General features: G+C 37.6%; 1 protein-coding gene across 6 annotated transcripts in view; it reads right to left on the bottom strand.

The window, feature by feature from the left end:
* Positions 1 to 237: 237 nt before the first annotated feature.
* TRPS1 (transcriptional repressor GATA binding 1) overlaps positions 238 to 25,719 on the bottom strand; it is a 246,919-nt gene continuing 221,437 nt past the window's right edge. For all 6 annotated transcript variants that reach the window (XM_047783382.1, XM_047783383.1, XM_047783387.1 and 3 more), the window contains 2 exons: positions 4,764 to 4,886; positions 238 to 1,412 (listed from right to left, as the gene is read on the bottom strand). In XM_047783382.1, the coding sequence (XP_047639338.1) occupies positions 351 to 1,412; positions 4,764 to 4,886 (1,185 nt within the window). In that variant the 3' untranslated portion in view covers positions 238 to 350. The remainder of the gene's footprint in view (positions 1,413 to 4,763; positions 4,887 to 25,719) is intronic.

Below are 25,719 nucleotides of genomic sequence, written 5' to 3'. Positions count from 1 at the left end.
AGCTTTGATCGCTTTCTTTACAAACATAATAATTACAGTCTGGTGATACTTCTTATGGATGGTTTCCACAGTACCCATTCACCAAGATGGTTTTGACTTACTAGGTTTTAACACATGACTATTTACCATCTTCCATTTTTTTTCTCACTGACCATTTGTCTCACTTTTTAATCTTGGTAACCTACTCATCAAAAGAAAAAAAAAATAATAATAAAAAGAAGGGGATTTCATGTTGGATAAGGCAGGCTCTATGAAGTATTTTTTTTAATAGGTCTTCAAAAGACATTACAAGCTATTGAATTCCCATCAAGAAAACCTATTTCTATTTAATTGTGCTAAGTGCTAAGGTTTTACTCTTTAGGTTTTCCGTTTTTTTCCGCTTGTGCATTGTTCCTATGCAGGCCCCTCTGGATATGAGTTGTGAAGTCATATTTGTCCGTGCAAAGATGCTGGCATATGCTGCACTGGAAAGGTCCACTGTCACCATGGCAACTCATATGCAAAGCATACATCACTTCATCCAGAAAGACAATGCCACAGTGCACACATTTTGTTGAAAGTTCATCTTGAGTACTTCTATCAACTTTCTCTGTTTTTACTACATTCAAGGGACCTTCATTTTTTACATTTGACGGTGCCTTCGTTTTCTCCTTGGAGGCACCGTTTGCAGTTGGCCCAGGTCTGGAATGCTTGATCGCCAAATCTAGAGGAATGTCATTGTCTGATCCAACAGCTGAAAAATGAGGAGGCAGATTGAAGGTGGGATAAGGCACATAGTTTTGGCAAGGATTTGGTAGGCCAGGCACATGACTCAAGTAGTGCGGATTCCCAGGAACGGAGAGCTTATATTTACTCCAGAACCGCAGCCAATCAGCTTCACTCTGGAAGTCATTATGTACAAAGGGAAGTCCAAAAAGTGGGTACTGGTACTTTTCAATAGGGCTGCCTGGTGGTGAATAGTTGGGGTGCTTGGCGGGTCTCATGTACTTTTCTATGGGACTGCCTCTCTCAGAACTTCCTTTCCCTTCAGATACGGATGAACTATTTCCTGGGTCTCCAGTACTTTCCTGAGGACTTTTTATCTGAATGTGCAAAGGTTGCATCCTTTTGTGAATATCCAGAGTTTGGCTGACCAGGACTGGCTGCTGAGCAGAATGGCTTTTAGTCAATGAACCCTGGGCTTCGTATTTGCTCAAGCTTGGGAGAGGAATTTCTCTCTGGTGACCCTCAGTTAAATGATCTTCTGACCTCCTCTCTAAGGGGCTTCCGTTGACTTGCTCCTCACTGCCGCCCCTCTGCTGTTTGTTGAGCTGCTCAGCCTGAAGTGCCTCTGGGTTAAGGCGCTTTCGTGTTCTCCTCCTAATAATCTGCTCACCGTTGTTTTGTTTAATGATGTTTAAAGGCCTGGGAGTCTGCGGGGAACACACACACAATACATAAAAGGGAAACATTAAAACATACATTAAAATGCATTAACAATTCCTCGCAAATATAAACCATGCTTAAGTTCAAAGCAAAGATAGGTTTTATGTTATAGATTTACTAAATCTCCTTCTTTTGCCCTAAGCAGGATCAGAGGAAGTAACCGAAGCACACTATTTTACCCTAATTAAATCATGCCCATCTTTACAGAGAGGACTGAAAAACTTTAATCTGCTTGAAAACAGCTTTTCCAAGCTCAATAGATTTTGGAATTGGATCATTTAGTGATAAAACTGTATAGAAAGTTACTTGAAGCAATGTGATTTTTATGAAATATTTCTCAACTTTTGAGTCCTGCACCAAGATGTCAGCACAGTAACAGGGGAGACAAGTTTTTTTAGACAAATGTGGAAAAGTTGTACAGGACTGTAGTCTGACCTGTGGCCCTCTTGCTCCTCATTTCACAGGTTGAAGCTTTACCCCTCAATGTGATCATATCTGAAGATAAGGTCTTGAGGAGGTAAATAAGGTTAAATGAGGACACAGCCAGAAAGCAGCTACAAGCCAGGAAGAGGGCTCTCTCCGGAACTCAAGCACACCAGTGCCCTGATCTCAGACTTCTGGCCTCTGGAACTGTGTGAAAATATATTTCTGTTGTTGAAGCCACCTAAATTGCTGGAATTTTGTTAGGCCAACCCCAGGAGACTGATATATATATTCTTCTAAATAAAGGCAAGTGTGAATATAAAATATTAAAGATCATAAATGTAATCAAAGACTAACTGACAGAACTGTAAGAAAAGATATCAGGTAATCGAAGCCATTTCAGTGAGAGAGTTTTGTTTCTTTTTTTTTCCTTCTGAGGCATATGGAAGTTCCTGGGCTAGGGGTCCAATTGGAGCTGCGGCTGCTAGCCTACACCACAGCCACAGCAACACCGTCCGAGCCACATTCTTCGATCTACACTGAAGCTCATGGCAATGCTGGATCTATAACCCACTGAACCAGGCCAGGGATTAAACTTGCATCCTCACAGATACTTTGTCAGGTTCTTAACCCACTGAGAGGACTGAAAAACTTTAATCTGCTTGAAAACAAGAGAGGACTGAACAGGAACTCCTGTGAGAAGTTTTTGTTTTTTTTTTTTTTTAATTTTCTTTAAAATAAAATCACTCACTTTGATTTCTTTTCCTTTAATTATATAAGTATCCACTATGGAAGACTTTACTTATGGACAGGTGAAATATTTGTTTTCTGCTGAAAATCTAAATTTATTTGTCGTCTCAGTTCAACTATCCAAGCTGTCGTTCTACTCTATACTTAAACTGACTTTCACTTAAGTATGCTATTTGACTTAAGCAGTATATGATTGGTATTTATGTACATGTTCAACAGGTGTTTATATTACATGACTTAAATCCATAGTTAAGACTATAATAAAAACTTCCTTGCAGTAAGAGCTCTAACTTTGATTTATAAAATCAAAAGAATATGTTTAATAAATTATTGCATATTTATAGCTTAAAAATTTAGAAGAATCCTTAAATGGGCTAAAATCTGATTTTTCTAAAAGCTTACCGAAATCAGGAAATTTCTACATAAAATATGAATATAAACTATACATAATTTGTGAATTATACCTAGAAAGGATGCACCTTAATGAAAGAGAGTATTCTGCTATATGTTAAGCAAAAGATAAATCCTTTTGGAATGTTTTTCTTGTCACAAGAATATTTTGAAGGAAAACACATTTGTTATTGACAAGTAAATTACTGGTTTTCAGAATGAAAATGCCACATCTTTTGGCTATTCCATGTTCATTTACTTTGTTCAGAATTTCAGGTTTATAAAGCGCTCATGTTCATATTATAAAAATATGCGGTATTTAATCTCTGTCCTCTAAAGAAATCTGAAATTTGCATTAACACCTTTTTTAAAATTTCAAAATTTTGTGGAAGTCTTTGACAGGAAATGTGAGCCTAACCTTTATGTATTTAAATTTATGATTTAAAAACCCTTCAAAATTGAAAACATCTCACCTGTGGAGAGGGGAATATTTAAACAATTGTAAAAAAAAAGTTTAGTTTATATAACAGTTGTTAAAATACCTTAACTGGGAAGAGCAGTAGTTTAATTAATTTTTGGCCTTTGATTGGCCAGAGTTCAATTAAAACTGTTAATGTCAGTACTCATTAAATGGAAGCTTATTACTGTGCTTAACTGGTGAAGGTTAAAATAAAGGAAAGTGATGGTGGTGGATGGGTGGGAATCCTTCTACTAGCTACATGCTAATAACTAAGATTTTTACAGTTTGCCACCAATTAGTATTGTTGGCCTCATGCATTTTTTTAAAGAGTGCTTCTAATGGTCCATTTATGAGGACATTTTGGTCTAAAATTGTATTCCCTGTCGCTGTAATCTATTCATTGGCTTGTGCTAAGAGCTGGGGTAAAAATGCCAAACAAAATGAAAAAGGCAGAGGGAAATAGACTGCTGTTTACTAATCATTCTTATTAATTCCTATTTTTAAAGGCAGCTCTTGTCAGCAGATGAACTTTCTAAACTAAAAAAGTATCCTTCAGGAAGTCAAATGCATATAAAGATGGGAGATTTGTAAGGTTAAATTTTGTTATAGAACTCTAACAAAAATTTAATTAGAAATAGCTGGAAGTACCTCAGAAAGCCCTAGAAAAAGCCAGAGGTCTTAAAACACAAGGTACTTTTGCACCACAGTCTACTCTGCTGTGTGCTCATCAAGCCCTCAGATGCCTCAGATCCCACTGGAAGTTGCTGTAGAAGCACCTGGCATCCTGGGTTCTAGTTCAGAACCACTGTTTGGAATGTGTCCAACTTCCACCCCCCGCCCCGAGGCAGCCATGATGATGCTCGCAAATTCCAAGAGTAAACTGGAAAATAAGCAGATTTTCCCTGCCCTATATTTTATACTGAACATGGGAGAGTCCTCTTTAAAAACAAACAAAAAAAACAAAACAAAAAAAACCTTTTTATATACTTTTGAATATTTAAAGTTTCTCCTATCTACCTAAACTCATTTCACCAAATTCTGATAACCATTCGGTTCACCTCTATGTTATGGGAAGTTCCCAGAGATCAATCATTTTCCTCTTTTATATCAAAAGAAACATTTTGCATTACTAATGGTCTCAAGCGTATCTCCCTATAACATCTAAGGCTGTTCGACCATAAATCACATGTGCATTCAAAGAGCCTGGCTTAAACTCTGCAGGGGCAGGCAGTGCAAGCCAGGGAATGGTACTTATCACGCCACAGACCAGGCTGCTTTATAAAGCTTTTCCTGAAACAGTCTAACAAGTTCTTACCGAGTGAAGCTTCTGGTAGAGGCCACACGCATTGCATACATATCCGCCATTTGCATTCTTTCGCCAGAGAGAGGTCTTTGTGGTCAAGCAATTGGCACAAAAAACACCCGAGCCTCTACGCCTCTGAAATGGGAAAAAAAACACAAGGTCAGAGGTGAGTCACATGATCAGTGGAGTTAGACCAAATCAACCCAGGAGTTTTGTCTTTAGACTAGCAACAATGACAGTATAAAACCACACTGCCCATAATGAGGTCAGGTTCAATTGTGTTTAATAGGCACCACTGATTTTCATTATAATTAACCCTACAGTGATGGATGAGGTGTGTGCAACACCAAAGGCTTTTCACAGAAACAGCTTTAACTTTTTGAACTTTGGGTTTTGTGCCTTTAATGATGGCTCCTAAATGCTGAACCCTAAAATATACCTTTTAAAAGTGTCAAAACAAAAGTCAAAAGACAGAGCCTGGCAATATGTTTAATATACTTTGGAAAAGGAGGGGAGCAGGCTACCTGAGCTTTAAAATCTAGTCAAGCTCGGGATAAATGCACTATGTCAACCACTCACAATTCAACCTGATGAGTGTCTTTCTGGATGTCATTCACGAAAGATAAATATTAAGCAACTGTAAGACACTCAATTCTAATTTGGGGTTTGCAATTGTAAAATCTGGAAGAGAACACTTCTATCTCCCAAGACTGAGAGGAACAGTAGAAACTTCTGCCAACTAGAAGTACAGCATTACGAATGGGAATCCTTAAGAGGGGTCTGCTTAAGCCAAACAACATAGTCCCATCAATGGCTATTTATTTATTTTATTTGACTCAGACTTGGAGATCGCAAACGTTCCTGAACACAAATTGATTTTAGTGGGTTGAAGTGTGTAATCACCAGATTCAAAAAGAAATTCAAGAATATTTAAAAGTAGATCATTAGTATCGCTTGTTCCATTCTTGCTATTAATGATTCCATTAAACTTCTCACTGAAACAAAAGTCAGGCTGTGTTTAGAGGCGCAAATACTAACAGGCAGGAAATGGAACTCTCTTGCTGTTAAAAAAAAAAAAAAAGGCAGCTTGCATCGCAGTTCTGCTCTCTTTTCTCTAGGAAGCAAAACCTTTAATGATAAAATATGCATGTGAGATAAGGAGTGGGAAAAGTCTTGCTGGAACCCAATTTTGTTATAAATTTAAAATTACCAACACTCTAAGTCAAAATTTCAGGGATTCATAAAATTTAGGCAATTTATTTAACTTGAGTCCATACTGTAGACGAGTGGTGTCCTTGCCAAGAAAATACAATGGTTATAATTGTACTCTGATACATTTCAAATGGAAAGCTTTCTGCAGACATAATTTTGGCTTCAAGACTGGAACACTTTCTTGGCATTGAAAGGGCATTTGATTCATCGGGTGTTTCACAATGTATCACTAAAAAGACCTGGTGAGCAGCCAGTTCCCTATAGGGTAATTTTTCCATCCAGATGCAAGTGCTATCAGAGGCCCTCGTCAGCTAAACTAATTATGATCTTGCAATTGCTGATGCCTGCTCACTCTAACATTCGACATCCTCCATTAATCATCAATACAAGGAAAATGAATGAAACGTAAAGAAATGAGGGCTGGTAAGCTGCACAGCCATAAAAATCTGAAATGAGAGCAATAATTTAACAAGATTGGGGGAATGTTTTTAGTGAGCACAAAGTCAGGCTAACAATTGCCCTTTTCAACCAAGAACACAATTTCATTAGTGTAGCAGGTTGTGCTACTTTAGGTGATGTAATAAAAGCTAGATTTTCCACAAAGATAATCTCTGGCTCCCCCTTTTTCCCTCCCCCCTCCACCCAAACCAGGACTAGGAATATATCGTAAATTTCTCAGTCTCGATAAAAGTGACACAAAATGCTGGGTGTTGGTCCTCGAAGTCCCAGTTGGGACATACTGAAAAGTACAACTACTATTTCCCCCAAATCAATGACCTATTAGAAGCTGTGGCTTATCAAACACTCTGGGGACCCCTTTACTGACCTAAGTTGGGGAGCCTAGTTTGGTGATAACTGTGAAACTTCCCTGGGGCCATGCTGTCTTTTTTCCTAGATCTGAATAACACGTTTGGCAAATAAATACCAATTTGATCCACATAAAGGCAATGTAAATGTCCATTTGGAAACTAACACACATATGTGGCTGAGGCTCACATCTGAATGTCTAACTGTTCACTCCAGCCTGCTTTTCTTTCTTACGCCCTGGGTGCTTGACACAGCATGCCAAAGTGGGTATAATCCTGGTTTCAGAGAACTCTTCAATCCTTTCACAATTTTGTGTTAATTCTCTTGCAAAGAAAATGCCTTTCATTAGTTCGAGAGAAAATCCTGAAATTACAGCACTCGTTTCCACAGGCATATCTTGCATTAAGCAGCACTTGTGATCCAAAAAAGGCTGATATATTTTAGGTAAACCGTATCTTATTTTAAAAACATCAGGAGTACTTTAGATTCACTTACTCGGAGTCAGTATGGCTTGGGGGTTAATAATCAGATTTAGGAGTCAGACAACCTATATTCAAAGCATGTCTCTGTCTTTTGCTGGGCGCAACTTTGGGTAAGTTACTTAACTGGCAGTGCTTCAACCTCCTCATCCTTAAAGTGCGAGCTGCTGTGAATATTATTTTGGGCAAATGGATGCCATTAAAACAATGCCAGGGATTTAGTAAATGTTCAGTAAGTTAGCTTTCCGTCAAAGGGGATTCAGTTGTGTTTCTTTTGTAAGAGAAAAACATTTTGTTAGTTTCATTTTTTAATCTCTCTAACCCACTTATTGTATGTTAGATATGCTTAAAGCCTACAGTTGGATTTTATCACATACATTTCACTTGTGTCAATCTTATCAAATATGAGAATGGAAAGTTGAGTCAGAGTGAAATATCTAGGTGTTCACACCTAGAATTCAATAGGAGCATGCTTGTGTGGGGGCGGAAAGTGGGAGGTAGGTGAGAAGCATTTCACACATTAAGTTACCTCCCATCTAAACAAATGTATTACTTTGGTAAGCATGGCCAAAACTTACGGTGGGCACATTTGGAATTTCTGGAAGCAGCAGAGAAGGTGGGAGAAGTGGATAATCCTCTTAGCTGAGTAGCCACAGAATCACAGCCCAAGCCACGTCTCTCTAAAGCACAACACAGATGAGAGCCCTGACCCCAGCGAGAGCCATACCGTGTACAGTGCAACCCGGCTGGACAGAGCACAGCCTTTCTTTTCAAGTCGCCAACATCTTCAGCCTAATCAAGCACAGAGAAGCATTCTGCTGCCAATGGGAGGCAGAAAAGAAGTCTCCCCTGCCCCATTTTTTAAAAATATGCTTGTCAAAGAGAAAGGCACTGAAGACTTTAGTCATACTTTATCAGGCATGACAGTTTCAAAATATTTTGTTGTTCTCCTTTATACTATGTTTAAGAGAGCAATTATGTCTCCTAAGAGTCATCAAATATTCTAAGTAATAAGTACCTAGGACAGTGCTCTCTGTCTTGAGTGGCTAAACATGAATACAGCTGAAAAGAATCTCTCTTGCTATTATTTTTATCATTAGGAGTTACTCCTACTTTTGGAAAAGAAAAAGTTCTGAAAAAATTCGTTTGAAATGACTCCCGTTTGGATCAAAAAATTTATCTTCATTTGGGCAGAGATGGCCAATGATGCCATAGAAAATAAAATCAAGAGAATGAATGTTCCAGTCCTATATTCCACACTTATTTTTGAGAAGCAGCTGAAGCCAGGTATTTTCTGGGTCCTGAGGATACAAGGACAGGTAGAGGGAAGCTCCACCTCCCCTGTACTGTCACCATGCATTGCCGACAGCTCTCTGTGTGCATGGGTTTGTTTAAATACTACAATCGTTTTCTCCTTTTCCTACAAGCTGATTTTAAGAGTTAATAATAATTTGTAACTCCATGACTTTGTGCAGGAGAGACAAGGATAAGGACACTTCTGGGAGAGGAAAGGACAGGAACAGGTAGCTGTAAGATAACAGCGATGGAGTCCCTGGGAGGTACATTTCGCATGGTCCTAACTCTCACTTCAGGCTGAAAGAAAGCTGGACTCTTACACATCCAAACCTACATACAGTCATAACATCCTCTGTCCCTGGCCTTCTCTAAGAGTGCCTTCTAATTCTATGGAGATTCAATAGAGGGCAAGAGTGAAGGAAGGTTGGCCAAACCCCCAAATCTACATAAAGTCACCTCAACTGAAAATTTCTCTAGAGGAAATTTTGGAGCCAACAATTCAAGAAACTGCTTACTATTTTATTTATTTTATTTTTTTTTTACTTTTTTGTCTTTTTAGGGCTGTATCCACAGAATATGGAAGTCCCAGGCTAGGGGTCAAATTGGAGCTGTAGCTACCAGCCTATGCCACAGCAACACAGGACCCAAGCTGTATCTGTGACCTATACCACCGCTCACGGCAATGCTGGATCCTTAACCTACTGAGCAAGGCCAGGGATCAAACCTGCATGCTCATGGATCATAGTCGGATTTACTACCTACTGAGCCACAATGGGAATTCCCATGATCACTTTTTTTTTTTTTTTAATTTTCCCACTGTACAGCAAGGGGATCAAGTTATCTTTACATGTACACATTACATTTACATTTTTTTCCCCACCCTTTGTTCTGTTGCAGCATGAGTATCTAGACAAAGTTCTCAATGCTACTTAGCAGGATCTCCTTGTAAATCTATTCTAAGTTGTGTCTGATAATCCCAGGCTCCCGATCCCTCCCACTCTCTCCCTCTCCATCAGGCAGCCACAAGTCTTTTCTCCAAGTCCATGATTTTCTTTTCTGAGGAGATGTTCATTTGCGCTGGATATTAGATTCTAGTTATAAGTGATATGACATGGTATTTGTCTTTGTCTTTCTGGCTCATTTCACTCAGTATGAGATTCTCTAGTTCCATCCATGTTGCTGCCCATGATCACTTTTAATTTCAAGATTTAATAGTTTGCCTATTGGCCTACTGACTTTTAGGTGGCATTTGTGTGGCTACCACGTTATTTCTGTTGGCTGATAATTTCCTGTGTGAAAAAGGAAGGATGGTGGTAGGAACAGTTAATGGCTGGGAATTCTGAGATCTGCCCCATGACTGGCCCAGTATGGGCCAATCTCGATTACTGAGAATTCTTTGAATCACTTATTTTCTTTCCACATTTCAAATATATTATAACCACCACCCTGATTTTCACAACAGCACTTTAGGTGATAAATCTGGACAATCATCTATGCCAGGATTTGAAACAGAAAATGACATACTCGTCTTTCAATACGAATTCACTTTAGGAGTCCCTGTCATGGCAGAGTGGTTAACGAATCCGACTAGGAACCATGAGGTTGCGGTTCAATCCCCGGCCTTGCTCAGTGGGTTAAGGATCTGGCATTGCCATAAGCTGTGGTGTCGGTTACAGATGTGGCTCGGATCCCGCGTTGCTGTGGCTCTGGCACAGGCCAGCAGCAACAGCTCCAATTGGACCCCTAGCCTGCGAACCTCCATATGCCGTGAGAGCGGCCCTAGAAATGGCAAAAAGATAAAAAAAAAAAAAACCCAAAAAACAAAAAACAAATACACTTTACATCCAATATAATTGGTTCTTCTCCCACTGTAGTGTGTACCAAGAACTATAATGACAGAATAACAATAACAATAGCAGAACTTTAGTCCTTAGGTTCACAGCTAATCACTGTATGGTATCACTATCATGAAATCTTTTCTCAAAGCTTCTGATTCAGGTTTTGCTTTTAGGGGGCTTAAATTCTGTCAGTTACAGATCCCTCTGTGTTGAGCTCTGACATGTGCTGGTAAACCGAGATGTGTCCTTAGAAAAGAGCAAGAATGAAAAAAAAAGTTTTAAATTGGTTCAGCTGTTTTTATTGCTTATTTTATTATTTGAAGACCAGCCCCAAACAAACACTTTAAGGTCTTCACATTTCATTATTAATGTAGAACTTATTCTATCTGATTAATAAAACGTAAATTTGATTGAGTTATTCATTCAAGTGGCTTAACATTTAGAGACATGGATATTCATCTCCAAGATAACTAAGAGTCCCCATTGGTGAAGTTGTTTGTGCAGAAATGATCCTTTATAACAGTTTTCTATGAATAAAAACCATACTGAAACCATGTAATTACCTAACAAGCCTTGAGAGGCAGGGTATTTACTCACATTTTTTATGGTTTTATATCTCAGCCATTTTAAATCAAATCAATCTGAAATTTGATATATGTACTGTTAGTCTGGATGTACCTCAAATATCTTTAACTCTTTAAATAATTTCTATGCTTATTCAATTATATCAAGGATCCTTTGAGAACTTCATTTTAGAGAAATGCACAGATGGCTATTATGATAGAAACTTCTGGTACAACTTTGCAGTAATAAAATTTCGGTGGTAAATTTAATTCAGAGAAGGATTATTCAATGTTCACCATGTGCCTGGCACTGCGCTAGAAGGTGGGGTCACAGTGATGTATATGGGAGAGGTGGTCTATAATTTCTCCGCTTCCAGGAGAATTTGCTAAAAACATACTTTATGGGGAGGTAGTGTGATGCCAACTGAGATTGTTCATGAACATTGACAGTTTAATTCATGTAAATTATATGGAAACATTTCTAAAAGAAACCAAAATATTTCCCAAGAATAAATCTCATTTCAAGGCTGAAAGTTATCTAATCATCAGAAGGCTTATCCTCTGTGCTCCTTTATAAAAATGGCTAATAGTCTAGTTATTTCAGAAACAAACCCTGGTTTGTGGTCCCATCAGTAACAACATCTTATCAATATCACTGGCCTATTAACCCCCGAAAGAGCGGATATAAGCTAAATAATGTGTTCGTGGCTGTTATATATAATAGACATTCAATAATTGTTGCTTAAATAATAAATATTATTTTAGTCATTATCACTATTATTCACCACTAAAAGAGACAGAAAATCACTCTCTCCCGTTTCCCTCCATAGACTCTTTAGGATATAAAGAAAGCAGCACCTAAGACCACTTAAAACAGATGGTGGCTTGCAATGAACACCTTTAAATTAATAGCCAGGATTTTATCAGAAGCATAGGCTGGCCAAAATTTTAGCAGGAGCAGAGAAAGAGTTCTGCCAACAGAAAGCAATAGCTATCAATACCTCGGCTGATTTTTGTTCCAAATAAAATGGCAAAGAATCAGCTAAAACGGGCTGTGCTACAAGTCCATGCCTGCTTTAAAACAACCCTCTATGCCCTCAGACTTCTTGCCAGAAAACTTAAGAGACTCTACAAGGTTCAGCCAAGCACCCATCTTATAATCACCTATCTCAGAGTCTGGAAACAAAACCTGTCTACCCTGCTTATTAAATTCACTTCCTTAACACATCAGCAGTGATCATGGAGACCAGTGTAAACTAAACTGACATCCTTGGCTAAGTGCAATGGAACAACTTCTGTTCCAGGATGTGAGGCAATACATACTCCAGCAACCACATACTATACCCAGGTATGGATGTGCCTAAGACTTTTCCATGGGCACCTCACCACACAGGAGTTGCCCAGGACATGCTAGTGAGCTGAAACATATTAGCTCCATTTCTTCTGAGATGCACGTGGTGACTCGTGGGTGGGAGAGCAGAAACTAAGAGTACCCCAGGTAAATCCCACAATTTAAGTTATTTATCTAGACTCCTCAAATCTTCAGATTTTAGAAATTTATCACACAGCTATATAACCACTACACAGGGCTGAAGGATGACCACCTTCTATCGTCTGACCTACCACCTGTTTGGTAAATAAGCAAACCAAACATCTAATGTCATACACAAGGTACATGACAAATCAGGACTAGAAAAACCCAGATTTTTGGAGTTCTAAGCCCTGTTGCTTCTGTAGCAATGTTCTGCCTTTGTCATAATATGTATTTGGACAGCTGAAAATGTGGTTGAAGATTTATGTCTGCACTCATTTCATGTGAAAGTCACTATTGTTAAAAAAGAACTGTTCAAGTCTCTCACTGTTTCTATTTCTGCCCCACAGGTCCATTTTCACCCTTCAGTTACAACAATGGCTGGAGAGCTATTCTATAGTGACTGCGTTCTATGCCAGTGCCAAAATCTGACACTGAAAAGAGGGGGAAAAAAAAGCTTTTTGGAGGCACAGTTAAACAATCTCAGCACCACTTAAGTAAACCCGAGCATGGGAATACAAGTACCGACTGTTTCCATACATTTACTACCAATGTTATTTAAACAACATATTTAGCAGACCCATTTAAAAGGAAATTCTTCACATTAGAGAAAATAAAAACCTTGGTACTAGGGACTGTTCTAGAAAAAGGCTAAAGTTCAAGGAGGCCAGCTTCTAAGCACTTAAACAAACAGAGATAACTTATGTATTAGCTATGTAGGATTAGCTTTAAAATAGATAATGGTGATGATGGTCATTTTGAAAGACAGAAAATCACAGATAATAATCAGTAATTGTTTTGTATTAGCTAACAGATAATAACGGGTCCATGAAGTTTTACCATCCTCAAGGTGTATGTATATATCAACAATTTCTAACATTCTCAGGAGTCAGAAACTCTTTTGGTAACATTTATGACACTTTCCCCAGAAATTTAAAAAAAAAAAAGTAAAATATTTTACAAATAACTTCAGGCTACTTAAAAGAATGTATTTCATAAAATGTGTCCAAAGATGCAGTATGCATCTGAGTGCCTGCGGATGCCAAGATGAAGGACTGACATATGCTACCTCCATTTAGATTCGAAATGAATCACTTGCGATTCCTATTCTCTCACTTCGCTGACAGAGTAGAAGACTGAGAGTGGGTCTTTGACTTATCTGGTATCAAAAAAGATATCCTAGTCCCTAAGATGTAGAGACTTGAAGGCTTTTCTAGAAACCATTTTTGAATCAACTACTGGTAGAATTCTTCTTGCTTGATAACTTTTCATCCCTCCTTCAATAATCACCATCACACATCTAATATTTATCTAGTACTTATTATGTGTAGGATAATATACTAAAGCCTCTTTTGACATTTTCCAAATAATCCTAAGAGACAGGCATTCGTATTACTATGATTATTATCTGTCCACTTTACAGATGAGAAAACTAGGGCTTAGACACATTTCTTTTCAAATAGAATATAAAGAAAATAAATATTTCAAGTATATACTATATTTCAAATACAGAGCCCTAAAGAGCACAGGCTGAGATACAAACCCAGGCCTCCTGGCTTCAGAGCTACAGTTCTTAACCAACCTTGTTTCAGGCCTTAATACCAAAGAGGTGATTGCAGAAATTTTACCAAAAATATTTCCTCATTGCTTGGCTTTGAAGAACCTTTCTCTCTTCAAACCACCCTATAACAGCTGATCGAAATTACGCAAGTGTTGAGGTACCAGAAAGAAATGACTCTTCCTTGATCAGATATGGCAATGATCTGTTTTGAGGTTGATAAATACAGTCATAGCCAGAGGGATGCAGTATTTAGCTGATGGAGAGGGAGTGGTGGGGAATGGGGGATGGGTCCAGTGCACAGGTTTTTGATCCTGCTGTCTCAAAAATAAAAATAAAAAATATGTGAAAAAAAGCCTCTACATAATAGCAGATATTAGTGCACTGATTTAGCCCCTTAAATTGATAGATAGCATGGGAAGGCAGCTGTGAATCAGGGTCTCTTTTGTATTTGCTGTAGCTTAGAGATGGGGCCGGAAATATGCTGCTGGGGTTTTGACAAGTCCTCTAAACACACATGTTCAGGTAACAATTTACTAGATTTACTTTATATATTTGTATGTTCCTTGGTGGAAATCTTTTGCAACGTGTGGTGTCCTCATTATTCAAGATAAAATACTGTCCAGTTCTGAAAAAAATATGAGGTCATTTAATCAAATCCCTCAGATCTGAATATGAAAATGTTCATAATTACTTTCCCTTAAACATTTCCCCTATTATTAGACAAAGAAGTACACGTTCTTTATTGACCTATGGAGTGGACTCTAATCCTTTTCATGTGTGATATAGTTTCCATTTCATTACATAACGGCAAAGACCAAAATATTCTAAACTCTAGAAACGTGTTTTATAGGCTATTGAGTTGAGATCAGATGTTAAAACACAGAATGTAATCTGCTCAGTAGAAAGATGGTAATTGCTGCTTAATCCCACTTAACAAAAAACTTAGAGAAATATTGCTAAATATACCGAAGTTTGAAACAGTTAATAATTATGTTAAAATCTGCAAGTGTATTAATGAGAGACCCTGACACTAAATATGCAATCTTAACAAAATAACTAAATACTTAACAAGACTGTATTAGGAGTACATCTTGTACCATTTTATTCCCTATGACTTTTAAATACATGGGGTGTGTGTGTGGGGGAGATCTAAGGGAAATAAACCTAAACAATTTAATTTTTGAAGCTATAAATAATTCTTTAAAAAGGTTATCTCGATTTTTATTCAGTTTTAAATTTCCTCAGGATGTATAAAATAAACTATTTAAATACACCTTTCCAAGAGCTAAAATAAGTATCTAATAGAGTATGTTCAAGTGGAAGATGTGTTTTTAAATAAGGGTTCTGTGACTGCTATGGGTAAAACCCAACCTCAGCAGATAATTTCATTACAGAGGCTTTGGGCAGATAGGAAAATTGAAGCTGATTTTTAAAGTTTTAACAACATTATTTTAAAAGGACAACTTGGAATTACGCATTTCCTTTAACAATAAGGATGTAATTTTGTAATAACTGAAATTTTTCATGGGAAAACTGCTTCTTCAATAACTCACACAGTCAATTACACAGGAAAGTACTGCAATCGGGCTGTCCTCCTTTTGCCCCCCTACCCCCATCCCACCCCCCCATCCAAAAGCTCACGTGCACGACTTCCTTTTCCATGACCAACTTGTCTGCAGTACCATCTGTAAAAATGCACACATACCTTGTGCTGCTCGTTTCTGCTTTTGCACGTCCATTAGTGGGACTGGCTGCAGCTGCTCAAGAAGAAAGCAAGGATTGTTTTTGCTTTTTTCTAGATGTATGTGTCTCCCCACCAGCACTGCCATATCAGTGCAAGGCAATATATCGTTTTGGGTTGGGGACTGCACTTAATAACTGTCCTTGGACCTGCCTCTCTGTGCGATCTGGAGTTTGTTAATCACACCGTATCACGTACCAAAGCAAGAACTACCTCATCGCATCAAGCCTTCTCTCTGGAGACGACCCCTCAGTCATTCCTACCAAAAGGAACAGTTAAAATCATTCCATGCTTTGACATTTTGTACATCAAGCAGAATATCAGGAAACCAGTACTGAGGCCTGGCTGTACATCCCGAGACATAAACCTCCTGGGGAGTGAGATTTTATTTCATGACGAGGCTCTGAAATTACACCACAGCAACAAACGTTTTTTAAAACTTGATTTTCCCCTCCCTGATGTTTATATTCTTTTTCTGTTGGCATTACTTTTTTCCCCTGGATGAACACTATTAAACTGTCCACAATCTCTGCAGAAGAGAAACAAATTAGAGCAAGAAATGATCCCCAAATTAATATCTGAAGTGATTTGCCTACAAGAAAGAACACATTCTATTGTGGAATAACATGAATAATAATAAAAAAGAAAACACCATCAATTATCAAGCTTTTAAAAATATTTGAAAGAAAGGTTTCATAGAGAAGCTGAAATTTAAAACAGAATATTTTATAAATGAAACTAAAATACCAATGATGTTGTTAGAATAAAGAGAAAAAGTTCCATGAGTTTCCTGGAGAGTTGAGAATAAATTTAATTAACCACTTATACAAAAGATTGTGAAAAATAAATAAGCAATAAGAATACCTAGGAGAGTGTCTTGTCAGCCTAATAATTATTTATTTTAATAGGTGGAAAATAAGACAGCAATACTTTGTGATTCATTTCTATTACTGCATTAGAGTTCTCTTAATTCACACACTCACTCAATTAACATAAATCATAATTACGTGAGAGAATTCTGAATGCCATGCTTACCATGCATCAGACACTGGGTGAGCTGTGTCACCCAGTTCTCTGCTGTTTCTGTAAAATTCCTTCTTTCTCTCTTAATTTCAGAAGATACTGAGTATCAATAGATACTATATTTTAGGAGATACTGAAAAACTAAGTTTTGGACAGGTATATATACATATATAGTTCAATATATATTTACATACGTCTGAACAAAATGTATATAGAGGTCCTTATTTTTACAACATGAAAATAAGTATAAATAATGATCCGAAAACTCTCACAGACAGGTGACTGTCTTAAAGAAAATTTATCACATTAATTATGCATTTTAAAAATATAAATCTCCTCTTCTGCCTCTCCTAGTCTTTCCTTTTTGGCTGTGTTCCAAAAGACTTTTAAGGATTTCATTACATAAACCACTGGTAGTGACTTAGCCACTTACACGAGTTTCTTGAGACTGACACAGATACAAATTTCTCATCCTAACAGCTAAGTGGAAATTTGGGGAAGGAATCAGTGGCTTTTGGAAATCTCTAGAACATAAAGAAATGCACTGTAGGCCAAGTTACCTTATCCACATTACTCATGCTAACTGCGGGTAGTTTTCTTCTTTATGATGTAATCACACAGTTTTATATCTATATATAAAATCATAAAATATGACAATGGATATTTAATTCATAAGTTTACACAAAGTGGATTCACTTAGGTTTACATAGATCAAGACTTAGAAATCTTTGCATAAGAAATAATATTTGGATAAATTTATATCTATAAGCAATCATTTGGAATTTAACATTATATATATATGTGTATATATATGTATATACATGTGTGTATATATATATATAAAACACATATAGAATATGTGCATACAGATATATATCTAAAATACATATATGTGTGAATACCTACACATATTCCCTTTAAAAAAAGTCGCTTCTAAGTCCTCCAGTTTAATGATTAAAAAAATCCAGGCACTGATGGCCTTATATTTTAAAATGTCTGCTTTTAAAACCAGAAAGTTACACTTCTTTCCAAGGTTAAAGCATTATAACAGCTAGAAGATAAACTATCTCTGATGAAAAAGTGAAATTGCAGAATTAATGAATGAATGAAACTTAAGAAACCAGCAGGTAGATTTATATATCATTAAAGGAATCTGTAGATATTACATGCTCCAAAAAGTTATGTACTCTCTGAAGGAAAAGTTAAGTGGCTAGATTTAACTTCAATCATCCTTATTTTTCTACATATTTTCCAAGATTTCATTGTTTTTATTAGTTGCTATTTTAATACGTAAATACACACACATACATATATATATATATACACACACACATAATATTACATATATAAACTTTTTTGACCAGGTGCATACTTCTTTGGCAAAATGAAAATGGAAATAACCATCTTCCTCTAAATTCATCCCAAATGAAGGCAATAATTCAAAAATAAACACAATGGACTGATTGGTACCAGACTAAAATTCAAAGCAATTCACAGTTCCAAAAAAAAAAAAAAAAGTGTCCCTTAAACATAAAAGTCCTAACTTTTAAAGAAGAAAATCGCCATTAGCAAAGGTTTAGCTAATTAGTCAATCTAATGCTGGGCTTTTATGTTTGTAGGTTTACAAATTTCAGAAAATGACTGAATTATTCCACTTATATCATTAACTTGACCCCTTCCAGGATCTGACCTTCCTAATAGATTTGTTTTATAAGATATGACATCTTGAACAGCTGTGCTATTCTTTCTTGAACTTGACTTTTTTTTTTTTTAAGAAAGCATGAAAATAAGACTGATTTACTGAGGCATGCGGGTTCTTTGGTGATGGTGGGGAAAGGCAGGGATAAGAAATGGAAAAATAATGTGACTTCCTATTTGAGTGAGTCATTTTGAAACTCACAGAAGAACACTAAAGTATTACACACACTTGGGGCCAGAGGAATAAATGATGTAGAAAGAATCTGAAAATATCACAATAGATAGAGTTCGCTATATACGGATGTATGATTATTAAAATAGAGAAACAATTCCTTTGAATGTTCTGGTCTTCAACCTCCTGCCACTAAACATATGCCATTATACGTAATTGCAAACCGTATATGTTGAAAGTTGTTAGGAAGACTCTCTGCAGTCGCAGGCTTTTACTTTTTAAAACTAAATGTAAATCATTTTAATTTATTAAGCTAGAACATTTCAGGGAAATTTTCTTTTCTAAATTTCCTACAGGGAAAATAATTTGCAGGCACATTTTAATCTATGCTAAAAAGACTTCTAGACAGCTATAGTCAATGTAGCCACTGGTTTGACTTAACTGGAATACTGGTCTTACTCAGAATTCTTTTAATGATACAAAGCAATACCAGATTTATGGAAGAAATACGAAGGGACAAAACAAACGTTTAATAATCACGCTTCTACCCCCAGCCAATTCTGTATCAAGTTTTATCTTGCAGAGGTAGTTATGTTTAAGTGTTATTTTCTACCTTGGCTCCCCATGGCACCTTGACTTAAACTTCAAGAAAGTATCTCTCGGACAAATAATAAAACGCACATGTGAAAGCTATTCTTAATTTCAATTACAACTCTAATACATGAATTTTTTATTTCATTACTGCTTCTGAAAGGTCCATGCTATCAAGCACATCCCAAGCACACTGTTCTTTTTACAAGAGGTAGAGGCATTTGAGAGAGGGAAAAAAAAAAAAATCAGACAACTCTGTTTCCAGTGTCTCAGGGATAATTGTTACCTTTCTCTTTTTCAACTTTAAAAGAAAGCAGTGTCTATTTTGCTCAGGGCAGCTGTTTAAGGCTCCTGCTGTCAGAATCTTTTCAACCTGAGTAGATTTAGGATTATTCAAAAATGATTATTATGTCACACTAAGCCTTCTACTGCTGTTAATAATTGAGCATGCATAATTAATGTTCATACCTAGCACAATAATTATCCCAGGATATATATATATATCACGGTCAACTTTGTGTGTATATACGCACATACACACGTGTTCTACGTGGGTGATTCTAAATGGTTTATTCTGAGTTAAGAAAAAATTTAGACAAATCTAAATGTCATATTGATAGTCTAAGATATAATTATTGAAAATTTTGGTCTTCTATTTATAGTTCTGAAATTTATATTTTAAAACAAATTCGGAAAACAGCATACACTGAAAAGAGAGGGGCTTCTGGAAGCTGATCCATTCTTTTACTTTATTTTACCATACAATATGCTATTATAATATAATTTCTGAACATTAGGGGAGAGGTTTAGCTTCGACAGTCTAAGAAAATAATCTACACCAGGTTATGGTAACATAGACATTATGTTTTGTAAAAAACAAAACAAAACTGCCTTTATCTTATCACAAATATCATTATTTTGAAAACATATTTTTCAACTTGCAGTTTAAATGATTGGATATGCTTCCATTATTAGATAAATATGTAATTTTTAACTTGGCAATATTGGTGTAATTTTCCATTAGAACTCCAAATAAAATTCACTTTGGTCCAAGCCATAAACATTGGTTTCCTTTACCTTCTTTCTAAGTTGATTTAGATTTTCCTTCACAACCAATGCACAGCCTTTTATTTCTTTGAATGTTTATTACCTGTTGAAATCTTCTTGGCTTGCACAAGTCACAGACAGGAAAGGAAAAAACTCACAACCCAAATGGTTGGTATTTGATCAATAAAGAAAGGATTTTCTCCTTTAGGAATTCGCTTCTCTACAAACTCTGCCTCCTCTCCTCATTTAGGAGCAGAAATGAAAATTCACTGCTTCCCACAGAATCAAAAACCTCCAGTCACTACATCACATGGAGCGTGAGCAACATGCTCTCCTCTACTAGCTCGTTACAAATTACCCACCTCTTATTTTTGAATACAATTGAGAGTCACTTTCTATTACACAAAGATGACAAGGCCTCGGAATCTAAACTCTCTCCTTCCTGAGTTTCTCAGAGGTATCTGGTCATGCCATTCACTCTATGCATTTCCTTTGCAAGAGAAAAAAATCAATTTTTCTCGGGAGTCAGTTTCATTTTTGGAAGAAGGTAAAATGTGTGCAGAGGAGAGATGATTATTAAGATGGGAGAACCACCCTGGTACTACTCAAGGGTGACAGATCCGAATCAGAACCCGTACTGGGTGGGGTGCAGGTGCAGAATTCCAGGACCATCCATGAGGCCAGGTAATACCCCCTTATTGCTAGATGGTGGTAGGTCCCAGGGAGTGCTCAGGGGAGGAGGGGGCCCTGGGGTATCGAGACCTCCCAGCTCCAGGGGCACAGGGCTGAAGCTAGTCATGGGATTCAAGCGTTCTGACCGGGTTGAGTATCAGTCCCAGGAGGGTCACTTCAGTAAAAATCAGATGTCACTAGCAAATCGCCAGTGTGAGCTTGTGGCTGAAAAACTGCCGCTGATCATTATTCCAGAGACTTTCGACAGTGTGTTCTCCAAAGTCAGCAAACCCTGAATAAATGGGCAGCTTCCTCAGGTGGTGGTTTTGAAAGCCTACACTCACTTGGTATATGTTCTGGTGTGTTTATTTATAAACGTCTTATTACTTTAAATTATCACCTCATGTAAGAAAATTTCAGTGCCTTTGAAGTGTTTATAATTTTGAGGGGAGGTAAGGTAAATATACATGAAGCAATTAAGAGTGTGATGCAAAAATGTAGACACGTCTCAATCCCAAAACTTTTATGATTCTTATGCTTCTGCTACAACCAATTCGAAATGTGAAACTCTCTCTCCCGCTCCACTCCCACCCCTTGGCGAAAGAGCCCATGGAAGTAGGTGGCTGACTTGCATAAGCCCTTAATCACTACTCATTACTACATTTTTTCAGTTTCTTTCAGTTGCTTGTGGCAGAAAAATACAACCCAAACCAGATCAATGTGAAGATAAATCTTCTGATTCATGCAACTGAAAAACTGGGAAAAACTCTGACTTTGGGCATAGTTTAACCAGGATTCACAAGATACCATGAGAGAATAGTTTTTTTTCCATCTTTGAAATCACTTCCTCTGTGCTGGAGATAGTCTTACTCACATAGACCTAGTCCCTGGATGGCAGCATGGCTGTTGCACATCGAAAGCCATGTGCCCAGTTGAACAAGGAGAGGAAAACAGTGTCAGCTTCCCTATGGCTCAGCCCAATGTCCTCAAATAGGGCCTTATTGGCCAAACTCGGGCCATGTCCCTGTCCCACCCTAGTCAGGTGGGAAAAAAGCTGGAATGCCTGGATTGGTTTATTAGGTCTAGAACAGTGCCTCCAATGTGGGTTACCCATCACCTGGTGATCTTATCAAAATGCAGGTTTTTTACTAAGTAGCTGAGGTGGGACCTGAGATTCCGTATTTCTAAAAAGCTTTCCATCTGAATAATATGGATCTAAGCATAACCTGAGCCCTGGATCTGGTGCAAAACCAGCTTCATCTGAACTAGATGAAATAAAAGTGAGGAAGTGCAAATCTGAAATGAAAATTGAGGACTATTATCAGAAGGAAGGCATTAAAGATGTTACAAATTTAGAAAAATAAAACAACAGGTTTATTCTAGAAATAAACACACACACACACACACACACACACACACACACAATCCTCTGTATGTCACTTATCCAGAAGAGAAGTCTTTTAGTAAGTAGAACATCTGTACTTAAGGAGAGATAGTACTGATCACTTGAGTAATCCATCCATGCCTTCTAGTATTTTTCTGGTGTGAATAATCCTTGGAAGAGTTCATCATTATCTACACTTCTCATGTAACTGTTTTGACAAAATAGATCCAGGCCATTTTCCTTTTTTTCCCTCAAAAGCCACATCATGAGCGAAGTATAATGGCCACTATACCACTAAAGAGTCTGTTTAGAAGAACCTGGCAAAACACGGTTGGCTCAAAAAGCCAGGACGCCCCATGACAGATGCTGTGGTCAACTATCTGAGATTCAATCCATGCCATTTCCTTAGTTCACAATGAGTAGACAGGATACGTGTGGAAAGTTCACAATAAAAGCCCTGTGGACAGCTCACCTGAGAACTCTCTTGAAGGTTTATCTGTATTTGAAAGACCAAAAGAGCCTTTCAGGTGTCACAATGATGACAAAGGTAGCATCAGATTGTTTTCTGAATGCGTGTATTTACTATCCTGTGTCAAATATCAGAAAGTACTGAATGAGTCGATGATTGTTCCCACTGGCCCATATGTCAAAAAATGAATAACTGATAAAAACCATTATCCTTACAGAAAGACTAACTATATGAACAAGAAGAAAGGCTCACCTTCTTTTACAGGAAAGAAAGATTGGGAGAAAAATACATGAACAGACTAGGAAAAAATACATACTTCTGGTGCTCTCTCATCTTTACACTATAATTATTAGATCAGCTACTACACTTTCGACTTTTTGGTTTCTTCACATCCTTAAGGTGCTGGTATACTCTTCTGTCTGAATTCTGTACCAATGGGCATGTCTCTAGTTTGGGTCATAATTCAGAGTTAAAGAGAGCATGAGACTACTTTCTATATTTGCTGTAAGGTTAAAGAAAAACTGTAAGTTCTATCTCCCTCTAGGAACTAAAGGCATCTTACAATCTAGCAAGTGAATTTTATATTACATGAGGGTGTTAAGCTAATACCAAAACATTAGCATATTTTTTTCTGTATAGAAATGAAAGCAAACCAATATCATCCAAAAGGTGTTCAAGACTCTAAAAGGGAGAAACAATAAATAGTAAGGCTCACTTACTGCAAAAAGCTAGTAAATCTAGCACCAAGATGTCTTCCATCAACAGGACTGTATAAGCATCGAGCCCATGGCACACCAAATGCAATAATCAGGTGATATTTACTTGTAATTCATGTACTCATTTGTTAATATTGGCTACCATTCATTGAGTACCTCCCTGTGTCCAGCACCATGCCGGATACTATGGACACAGAGCTGCAAAAGACATGATGATCTCAAGTTGCTGATCAGCTATCAGGGAAGCCATAGAAGCAAAGACCTGATAAATGCTCTACCTAATAAAGCTATTTCCTAGGTTCTGACTCAGCAAAAAAAAAAAGCAAATTGCCAACTGTTCATAAGAGTCATGGATAACATGCATGTAGAACATCTTGCACTATGCCAGTCGCATATGAACTGTTCAATAAATTAGTTTCCTCCTTCCCTCTTTATATAAAACGGAGGGCAGAGAGTGTAAACAATAAATGATCTCCAAGATCCCTTCCAGCTCTGGTAATCTATGAATAGTTCATTCTTTTCCCAGATGATCAGGAGTAACCTCATTAGCTTGGAGACTCACATTTCCTCTCTCCCTTCACCCTTCCTGTCTTCCTTTCTCTCTTTCCCTTCTTCCGTCCTTCTTTCTTCCTTGTTTCTCTGTTTTGTTCATCTGTCATTTTTGGACGACTCAAGATCCAGGCATTATACAGGGCTGATTCTAAGAAAAATTTTACTTCACAAGAAAACAAACACTCCAAGATCATCTTCTGGCAGTTCTTAAAACACAATCCAAATATACAGTGACTGGTGACTGATCTGACCTAACATAGGACATATTCATTGTGTCTCAAGCAACAGGGTGAATGAATGTCGATTTCCCTCTTCTCAAAGATATTTGTTGAATACTTAGCAAAGTGCACGTCACACTTTCGAGGTTCATCTTCTGTTGTTTGAGCAGAGGGAGTCAAATGGTCTTAACTGACAATGGAGTTAGCTTTAGATGTGCTTCTTTTACTAAGCTGAGACAGTCAACAAAGCGCCTGAGCTGGAGTGTAGATGATGAGTTCCTTACTGGCTTCATTTGTGCATTTCTCTAAACTAGGAATGGAGCCCATCACCCAGGGGACCTGGGGAGCAGGCAGTTGAGCCTTTCAGGATGGCAGTGCTGTGATGTCTATTTCCTGGCACAGCATCCTGACCAGTGCAGGAATCTGGGAGTCGAGAGATCCGCATTCTAGTTTGTTCTACCTGGGACTATTTTTTTCACTGGAACCAATTACTTTATTATTCTCTTTCACAATTTTCACCTTTAAATACATTTCCAGGGACACAAACAAGGTAAGAAAAATTAGAATATGGGAAATGGACGTGCAAGTAAAAATCATGCCACAAAGTCAAGGCATTTTAGAGAGGATCAAACGGACAGAAACTGAATTTGTTAAAATGGCTAAGAGAGAAAAAGACACGATGGAGTCATTCGTTTTTCAACTGGCCTGCAGGTTACTTTCCGTGCTATCATCTAGGACAAATTTGGTTAACTATGTCATGTCCTCCAGGTCTTCGCCTCATTTGTTTGGAAAGTAAACCTCTAGTAAAACTGAAATTTATTTTCATAATGAAAACGTTATATTTCAAGAGCAGAGCTTTTCCTCATTAGCCACGGGGGACGTTTTGTACCCTGTTTACGTTATTATTAGCACTTTGCAGCTAACAAGCGACTTTCAAACACTCCTCTGCAACAGCTGGAAAACTAAACCTTCCAGTCGCTGGTTGCTTCTGCTGAATGTCCAGAAATGCAGTGTTATGACATGTCAGAACATCCACCCCGACTTCCTTTAAGCTGAGAGAGCTCAAGATGGTAGGAAACGCGAGGAACCAACCCGAGTCCCTCCCTGACTGTATACAGTGTCTCACCCTCTGATTAGAGCCCAGGGCACATTGGCCCAGGGAGCAGCAGCTGTTTTCTGTCTTTTCATTCCCTTCTCCCATTAATGTTATTTCGATTGTGTTATGGGCTGCACTTTAGATCTAAAAAAGAAACATTGAGTTTTATTTGAATGTTTAAATGATTAATGACCCTCTAGTGTAGTTGTCTTCTCTTAATTGCCACAGAGTAAGCTGCAGTTTACTTTGAAAATCCAGACCTCTGTGTCTTATGGGGAGCAAACGAGAGGTCGGCCATTGAC

This window comes from Phacochoerus africanus, chromosome 6 (genome assembly GCF_016906955.1).
Source record: "Phacochoerus africanus isolate WHEZ1 chromosome 6, ROS_Pafr_v1, whole genome shotgun sequence".
NCBI lineage: Eukaryota > Metazoa > Chordata > Mammalia > Artiodactyla > Suidae > Phacochoerus > Phacochoerus africanus.
This window is presented reverse-complemented; position numbering and strand designations above follow the sequence as displayed.